Below are 9,792 nucleotides of genomic sequence, written 5' to 3'. Positions count from 1 at the left end.
GAGAAGACTGCAAAGAAGTTCTTAATTTGCTGATCTGCAAAGTTAAGGCTAAACTTAAACTTGGGACATACACATGTGTGCTTTAGTAAGAAATAAGAGAATTGGAGTTTAGAAACTATCTCAACAGATGTACTTCCTTGGGGAGTAGGGGGGTAAATAAAGATGCATTGGTTCGCTGCTGTGATGGAGGAGCATTTTGTTGTTTAGAAATGGAATAAACCTCTTGATGCACTTTCTGATTTCAGGGAGAATTGTACTCGTCTATTTCAGTGTCCTTTCTTATTCAACATAAACTGTACACACGTCCCATCCATTTTTGAACATTTTTCTATTTTCATTTCCTTCTGAGTCAATGTGAAGCGTTAGCAATGAGAAAGTCTCTTTTGAGTGGCCTCCATCTGGTTTTGGGTGTGCACTCACTCTACCACACCCAGAGGATGCAATTGGGACTTAAAGGCAATAATGGGAATAGGAAGCAGCAAGCACATGCACTGCTACAGGTTTATCCTGAAATTATATGGAGTTAATATTTAAACTATGAAGAGAATATTTAAAAAAAAATTAAGTTTTAATGAGTCAAAGTATTTCTCTGGAGCACCAATCCCCATGGTAGGATTCATTCGCTATCCTGGAAGAGACACAAACCCCTCTCATTCCTACATAAGTATATCCATAAATGGTTTCTTCTCGCTTGCTCTGCTTCTGGCACTGTGATTCTTTCGGGGCAGTCCAGATTTGACAGGAGGGGTGAAGGCAGGGCTCATTAGAGCTTGGCTAAGCTTTGCTAGGCTGAGCAGAGCACCAGCACCCTTCCAGCCCTTCCAGACAAGAAAATGCAGGCCTGTGGCCCAGATTTCTCTCTTCTACAGTAAATACTTTTGCCATGAAACTCTAATGAGCCACATGGCAAAATGTGGGCAGCATCTGCAGGTATTTCTGCACAGTCTTTAATGGAACTTAGAGGTGGTGGTGTTCAGCCTTTTCAAAAAAACTGAGTCCCTCCAGGGACTTAGGTGCAGTCCAGGTGCCTCCCTACTTAGCTCAAAATCTTGAGTGTTCCAGTGCCTACTAGTTCAGGCATGGAGAATTGTGTGCACAAAGATACAGGGAACCCCGTGGTCCATAACAGCAATACTGATAAAATTAGCTGCCTCTGTAGTCTGGCAAATCTGGAAAGTAGATAGTCTGAACCTCTTTCATGCATCATTGCCCTTCCTATGGTCTGTTCTTGATGTCAGAGAAGGCTCTTTCAACAACAGTCCCTAATCTTTCTATGCCAGTTTCCCCATCTGCAAAAAGATGTCTATTAGCCATAATGAGTTCTGCTCACAGTCCTGAGCTGGAAACAAATGGAAATACTGAGATCTTTGGACAGAGCAAGGACAAAATACCTAGTTTGCATCAGTTCTCCACAGTTCCAAAGTTATATGAATGTGATCACTTTTTCTGAAAACATGTTAAATTTCTTTCTTTTTTCCCCTTAGAAGTGGAAAATGCTTGCAAGATTTTCTCAGCTGCCAAACTTTTTTTTCTGAAAGAAGCAGATGACTGATAGGGGACCAAAGCTCTGTCAATAGCCATGGAAATTCCCAGGCACATGTACTTTCAGACTGACAGAAGGAGGTGAGGTGACTGGCAAGACCTGCTTAAAGTGTTGACTATTTCATGCCAGGGACTTGCCCAGCCCCGAGCTCTAGTGAAAAACACTTCACAAGAATACATTTTGGGTGGGGTGTCAGTAATATTTTCAGCTGCTGGATATCAAACATGATTTGCAGAGCTGCTGCATGACTCACTGGATTTGGGAAGGAGTCCTACAAGCATTGGTTACAGAGATATCTTAAAAGAGCTTTGGTACATATGACAAGTTACAAGTTAGCCACACAATTCTTCAACACACATATCTTATTTTTTCACTAGGACCCCTATTTTGTACAAATTTATTATCATGCCCATTTTTTTTTGACCAAGATCCTGCTACCCTAGAAAAAGTTGTTCTTGACTGCATACACACATAACAAGAGTCTCTGAAGTCCCAACTGGACTAGAAACTGAAGCTCAACTGGAATCCAGCCTGAAAATTCTCTGAGGAAGGGAATAATTCTTTGCTTGTCCTTTTAAATAGCCAATTCTGAAAATGATGCCAAGCAGTTACATTAAAAACCTCATTTTGCATCCAACTCCCTGTAATTTCCCAGTCTGCAGAAGGCATGACACATACCTTAACATTTTCTTCAGGCCAAGAGTTTAGCATTGTTGCAATATGGCCTTTGTCATGGATGGTGATAAACAATCCGCTAAGAAAGAAAAAAAAGAAAGAAAGAAGAAAAATAAGTCTTGTAAAAAAATTAATAACTCTAACATAAAATAAAACAGGTGAACTTGAAAATGCAGGGAAATGAGCTGCTGAGCAAAAAACCAGGCAACTCTCTGCATTTAACCCTTGTGAAACATTGCTTTGGGAGCAAACTCTGCCTTAGTGCAGAAGGGTCTTCTAGTTAAACCAGTTCTGATGAGCACAGGGGAGGCTTCTGGTTTTGCCATATGTGTTGTTACATGTTCTTTCCTGAGGAGCTTATAGCTGGCCATTCAAACAGTGAAAGCATGATCCTTCTCACACAGTGAGAAGCTACTGCAGAGCTAGAGATTTTGGGTCTCCTCTAGTGAACAGAACTCCAATTGGATCACTTGCCATGGCATTTGTTTAGATGAAGCCAAACCTGCTCTTGCAACACTGTTTCTGTTTTTTTCATTAAGATCTGATCCTAGTTTTTGACACTGACCAAATGAAAACCACGAAAAATTAGAAGTGAAACAGAAAATTAAATGTTTGGATGTTACTTCAGTATGAAGTGTTTACATGGACAACAGCATACCTAATTGCACTAAGGGTAATCACTTCTCAATGCAGAGATCTCCAAGGTTTAACCAAAAATGCCTTCTTTTTAATAAAATTAGGGGCTGAAAAAGATCATTCTTGAAACAGGTTTTAGACTTGTGGCTTATTTTTTTGCTTCTTTGCTGTTGTTACCAAAAATAGTAACCTTAGCAGGGATTCTTCCAATACCCAGGACAGCATTATTTACATTGACTGATCTCTGCTCTGATATTTTGGGATTTTTTTTGAAGTTCCTTTTAGGCTACTCTGACTCCAAAAGAACCAACCTCCTCCATACCCGTCTCAGGGAAAATTCCTTACACTGCTCGCAATGTTGTCTAATCAGCACAAATCAAGGGCTCTAACTTGAGGACTCCCCTTGGCAGGAGAAGGCATCCATTTTTCTTGCCTTGTTATCTACTCACAAAAGCAGGAGCTGTGCCAGCAACTAGTAACACTTGGAACAACATAAAGATGTATTTTTGCTGCTTATATCTGTCAACTATTGCTCAGCCCCAGAAAGTTCATATCTGGTCACAATTTGGGGTTCTAATGTGAAATATTAGGTAAAAGAAGCTTGAAAATAACCTCCATTGTAAGTCCATAAGAGTGATGGATAATCAAACATAATTAGGCTACTCACTCTGGCAAGGGCTTATCTCACATGACTCTTCTAGGGGGCAGATATCTTCCCACAGTCAACTGAGGGATTCTTAATGAAAATGCCCTTTACTTCCAAAAGAAGGAAAATAGAAGTGCTGACTTCAACACTGATCAAGTCACAATCACACAGACAGATCAGAAAGAAAAAAAAGGGAAAGTAATGGTTCATTTATTCAGCATAATTCTTTAACACTGTGCCAGTAACCAACGAACTAATCACATACACATGGCCTGTCTCAAAGGCAGTATTCACAGATGTCAATCTTCATAAAAAGGGAGTACTGTACTGCTGCCATCTACATTTAGAAAGTAGTTACTAACTAGGAATGAAAAGTATAAATTAGAAACAGCATTGCAAATAATTCAAGTTGTGATATGCTTTTAAAAAGAATGGTATTGTTTTAAGTTAACTTATTACCTAAATGTCTAGCCATGTGCCTCATATTCACATCTCTTCAGTACTGAAGGGAGTCCACCAGCTATTTAACCTTTGAAAGATATCCTGTGCTCACAGCAGAAGCTGAACCCAGTTGTCCACCCACCACTGGTCCTGTGGCTCAATGGAACGGCGAGTTGTTTCATACAAAGTGGAGAGGGCAGATACCCACGGCCCCCGGACTCTGACCTTGTATGAGGAGGGCAGTGGGCTGCTCTCCAACCCCTGCTCCATATATGCCAGGAGAGAGAGTTCAGCCTGGGCCTTCCAAAATCTGATGACTGCTCTCACTGTACTCCTTAGGACTGGGACTCTCACAGCTGTCATTGGCTTGGCTTAGATAACTAGGTTGGTGACTGAAAACCAAGCATGGGTAGACACCCCTCTCAGAATTTGTGTTCCTTCCCTTAATATTATGTATTTGATGCTAATTTCTCCTCTCTTTCCTTCAGGCAAAATCAGATGGCTTAATTTGGACTAACAATTAACACCCTAATGGCACTACCAGCTTTGAAAGGGAATCCTTCAGGAGCAGAAATGGTGAACCATCTGGGTAAAGTGACCTCTCGCTGACATAACCACATCAGGAAGTGGGCACGTATCTAAGCAAGCCTCTTATTTCACTAAGGCTGAATCCAAGAGCCAAGGGCCCAGTTTCAATAAAACACAAAAGTTTCCAATGCCTTTAGGCATCCAGCTGAAGCATTCCTGAACCTGGCTGAGGCTCTGTGGACTCCCATTAGGTGTTCAAGCATTCAGAAGGGGATCCTGGTAGTGGTGAGCTGGAAGTCCCTTTGCAGAATGAGTATGCAGTGACCAACTCTGACAAGCAGTTGAGCGATTTCACAGTGGTTTAAGATGCAAACAGAAGTAGACACATGTCAGACTTCAGAGTCAGGGGTCACAGGTATGTCCTCCTTTTGTATGATCCCCAGGAGAGTGGTGCTCTCCCTCCTGACAAAAACCGTTACCCACAGAGATGAGTTGGCCAACTTGTCAAAATAACATGCCTCAAATTGGCAGAGGGTTAATCTTTCCTAAAATCCCTTCTGCAAGGCAGGCAGAAGGAACAGACAAGATCCACAAACTTAACTCAGCAAAAGCTTTGCTGATGACTGAATAGGGAAGAGTAGCAGCCAGGTTTCTCTCAAGGATACACAGATTCTTTATTATGAGGGTGGTGAGGCACTGGAGCAAGTTTCCCAGAGAACCTATTGATGCTTCATCCCTGCAGGTGTTCAAGGCCAGGTTGGATGGCCTTGAGCAAGTTGGTCTGGTGGAAGGTGTCCCTGCCAATGGCAGGGGGCTTGGATTAAAGGTTCCCTAACATCCTTTCCAACCCAAACGATTCTATGATTATAGGAGAGGTAACAAGAGCAAAAGCTTATTTGTGCCTTTGAGAACAGCAAGGTAGAGCTCCGAATACTGCAGGTTGGTCTATGTGGACCAGTAGTAAATAAGAAACATCCAAGTGGAAACAAAATGAATTAACTTGATTTTTCTGCAGAAAAGATGCAGCCTAAACATTCTGAAAGAGGAATGAAACCTCAGCAACAGATTCTGCCTTTATCATCATGCCTTCTTCACCTCTCTTGGGATTGCAGTTGATAAATTGCTTCAAAGAAACAAAAAGAAATGAAGCAGTTTTCCTTTAGTCTCCTTGGGACTCAATAACAACGATTCAATTAAAATAAAATGCTAAAAATATAAGTAATTTTGATCAAGTCATGTAACATGGGCATTGTGTGGAGTAGAGACACAACCTGTTTTTCCAGACCAGAAAACTCACCTGTGCCCAGGAACCTGCCATTCTACATGGGTCCAGTCATGCACGGGGACAAAAATACAAGAAATAGAGCTTAGTAAAAGTTAACTGCCCCAGCAATTTCAAGTCAGAATATAGACACTGTATCACTATTTCTGGTTAAATAGTAACCTTTGGAGAGCTGTTAGCTTTGTGGGGGTAATTAAGAGTGGGGAGTGCTTCAATCTGCATCCATTAGGGTTTCAGAGCCGCAGTCTCATATTCAGTTCATCAACATCACAGGTTTCACTACACCTTTTAAGGTGGAAGTCAGACTAGATTTTATTGTGCCACTGAGCACATCTGTAAGTGTCTAGGAAACTTCAAGGACAGTTACAGCTTCTTAATTTGTCACTGAGGCAGTATTTCTGTGTGGATGTCAGGCAGTCCAGTCAGGCTCCCCGAACTGGCCTGCAGGATCCATCAAACTGCAGGTCACTTTGGGTCACATCAAAGGGCTTGAGTATATTCACCTAAACTGTACAAGACCTTTTCTCATCCCTAAGCCAGGGACATCATCTTTTCTTTTCTGGTATTGTCCCGACTGTCTTCACGGAAGTATTTCAGGAATACTAAAGCTACACAATGTACCATGTGAGCCATGAGAAGAATCCTGCTCTGGTCCTCAGTACTGATTAGATCTTGGCCATTCTGATGGCCTTCTGAAAGTCTCACGATGAAGACAATCCCTTAACTGCAAGGTTCACTTTAGAAAGAGTTTGGAGACAAGGAAACACGGCACATTTGATGCTCAGAGGAAGTGCTAGATACTGGTGATACCTTTTTAGAATAACATTCATATTTTTTTATAAGGATATGTAGTGATAGGACAAGGGATAATGGCTTTAAACTGACAGAGTGCAGGTTTAGATTAGATATTAGAAAGAAATTCGCTACTGTGAGGTTGGTGAGGCACTGGAACAGTTTGCCCAGAGAGTCTGGGGACTCCCCATTCCTGAAAGTGTTCAAGGCCAGGTTGGATGTGGTTTTGAGCAAGCTGATCTAGTGAAAGGTATCCTCACCTATGGCAGGGGGGTTGGAACTAGATGATCTTTAAGGCCCCTTCCAACTCAAACCATTCCATGATTCTTTTAGACATTTGGGAAGGAATTCATTTTAACATCTCAGATATTAGGAAAATATTTAATCCTTTCATTCAATAAGCAGTTACTTCTTTAAAAAGGTTAAGTAGTGTGCACCAGATATTCCTGGTCAGCAATGCTAACCTGTGAGGTACCTCCCATTACAAAAACCTCCCATTACAAAAAACAGTGGAGCCAGCAGTGCTATCTCTAAAGCACTATTGTTTATTTACAGGGAATGTTCATTTCCCAAAGCACAGAGGGGAGCGAAAAACATTATGCAACTTCTTTCCTCACAGATCCAAATCTCTCCTCACTTTTCTCCTACTCAAAGTCTCCCTCCCTCTCCTAATCACTTTTCCTTGGCAACTACCAGTGCTTCTGTGGCTGTGTTTGCAACCCTCCTGGTGTGGTCTTGACTCACTTTTCTAGCCCACTGCTGCCTCTGACATGAAATCAAACAGAAATTCAATGCAATCAAACACAATCGATGTCTTTGCTTTATCAAGCTCCATAACGTATTTGGCTAATGCTATGCTCTTCTTGCAGTCTTGGCCTGTGCTGTGGATTTGGGCACCACTCCTGTAACTTCAGTTCCCTATTTATAGTTATACAACTAATGGCCTCTTTACACTTACGATATATGAGTAAAAGTCAGAAATTATACCTACCAATTTTACATCACACTGGTCAAAAGCCATGAAAGAGAAGAAAAGATGATGGCACTGGATCACTGATATGTACAGTAGCATGAAGCAAAAGGATGAGGATGCCACTCTTTGCTTCACAAAAACTTCCCTTAATAGCTGAGATATAAAATTATCATATATTTATGTCCCTGTGGAGGAAAGAGACACCACTAGAAGGACCTCAAAATCTCCTAAAATGACAGGAGTTGAAAAACACAGTCCTCCCAACTCAACTATTGCAGCTTCAATCTTCTTCTCCTTCCTCGGTCCTCCAAAAGGACTTTTCCCTGGAGAAAGAGATACTTCCCCAGTAAGGAGGAATGTATTTGCAGCATTATTCACTATTTACTCACACTGCAATGGTCAGGCTTGCTCAGGGATTGGTATATAGCACGATGAACACAAATAAACCTCAACTGCAAACTCCATGTGCTTTTTGCACAACAATCAGTCCATCATTTATTGGATCTCAGAAAAGAGGTGTCTTCTTTAATGGGCTACAAGGCTTTGCCTTACATAATTGTTCCTGAGAAGAGGAACTGATGAAGGGAAGCAGATTAAAATAGTAGCTGAGGTCCCTGATTCTCTAGATACTTACACACTGCTTCTCATTCAGCCATCAAATGGTCCTTCCAAGGAATCTGGCTCCTTGTGTTTGTGCTGCCATACCAGTATGGAGTGAATTGCAAGACTAGACCATGAATATGGCAACAAAAGTCAGGCTTTGTTTCATTTACATTTACTTAATTTTCTTTGCACTTATTAACTTCTTGTCGGGTGCTATCAGGGGAACTTGCTCCATAAGTGAGGAGATGATAAAAACTATTAGGTGAGTTAGCATTTAAGGAAGTGCACATATTCCCAATACTTGTATCAGACAAGCAGGCATCATGAGTCAGTGTTTTCATCTGGACAGGAATTGCTCATTCTCAGAACAAAAATGTTCAGGACAAGGGTTAAGCGTCTCCACTTGCAACCTGAAGGTGAGGAAATTCTGTGCATAGAAAAGTCCTTGAGTGTTTTAACTTAATAGGGCCTGCACTTCCCTTAGAAGACACAGGAAGTCAGTGGGAAAACATGGCTTAAAAAAGCAACAAACAAAAGAGATGAGTCAGATCTTTGCCAGCATCACAGCCTGAACCAGGCTGCTGTTGAACAGCCATAAAAAAGTTGTGAGACAGCAGTCAGAAATCTACAGTGAGATATAAGGCTGGATAGAAAACAGTTCTGACAGGTATGGCAGAAGTTGACCTAATGATCACAGCCACTGCCTTATAGAAAGGCATGATGCTCTTGGAAAACCGTGAGCAAGACTGCCTCAGAGTAACATTGAAATGCATATATCAAAATTATTTTAACACTCAGGAAATTAAGAAACAAGTTGGCTTGCTGCTGCGGAAGGATGCTGACTGGTGCTGCACACCACTGTGCTCTTTGCAGTCTGGCTGGATTATGCCCCAAGCCCAGCTGACTGGTATGTATTTTGTCTGTCCAAGGTTGCAAAAGGGACACACGTGAGGCAGGGATCAGCTGATGGACTCGGCTTTTATTGCACACTAACCACAGAAGATTCTCACTGCTGTGCCAGAGAACAGGCTGGAGAACCCTTCTCTGGATTACAGGTCAGCCTGTGTTAGAGTTGCAATAAAATGTGCTTACAGTAAAGCCCTACATTTGGGTTTATTTATTTACACTTTCAAAAGTCATATACAAAATGTACAGGTTGAGCAATATGAGTCTTTAGAGACATTTCCACCAGCTGTACCCCCACTGTTGATTTTTTTTCTTCTGGTCTCTGCCAGAATAGGACAAAAAGCTTCAGAATAACAAAATAAACTTTGAAATTGCTTGGCTGTTTCAGGGAGCTTGAGATTACAAATGCCTGTGGGCTACAGGCTTTGGAGAGACAGTATGTACTAGCATGCACTGATTTGTCTAAATACAGTACAATTAATCATCAGATTGGACAAAATCTCTGTGGTGATTCATCAGCTATATTTTGCAGATTTGTTTATAATAAAAGCCAAGAACTTTTTGTTGTTTTAGATAATTTTCTTTGTAAATTGTAGGATGCTGAACAGTACCCTGAGGTACTGATGAAAAAATAATAGAAACCAAGCACAATCAACTATTAATGATATCTGTACAGAGATTTATAAGGCGATATATCTATAATTTAAGTACACTAAAAGATTTAATTTTAAATGATCTGCAAGGTGAATGATAGCATTACTACTATA

At 41.1% G+C, this 9,792-nt stretch overlaps 1 protein-coding gene across 3 annotated transcripts in view; it reads right to left on the bottom strand.

Annotated features, from left to right (window-relative positions):
- The window catches only part of ME3 (malic enzyme 3), a 119,237-nt gene that overhangs the window by 32,556 nt on the left and 76,889 nt on the right, over nt 1-9,792 (bottom strand). For all 3 annotated transcript variants that reach the window (XM_017819721.1, XM_017819722.1, XM_017819723.1), the window contains exon 4: nt 2,222-2,297. In XM_017819721.1, the coding sequence (XP_017675210.1) occupies nt 2,222-2,297 (76 nt within the window). The remainder of the gene's footprint in view (nt 1-2,221; nt 2,298-9,792) is intronic.

Source organism: Lepidothrix coronata, unplaced genomic scaffold, assembly GCF_001604755.1.
Source record: "Lepidothrix coronata isolate B3197 unplaced genomic scaffold, Lepidothrix_coronata-1.0 Scaffold76, whole genome shotgun sequence".
Taxonomy (NCBI): Eukaryota; Metazoa; Chordata; class Aves; order Passeriformes; family Pipridae; genus Lepidothrix; species Lepidothrix coronata.
The sequence above is the reverse complement of the archived record's forward strand: the minus strand, read 5'-3'. Positions and strand labels throughout refer to the sequence as shown.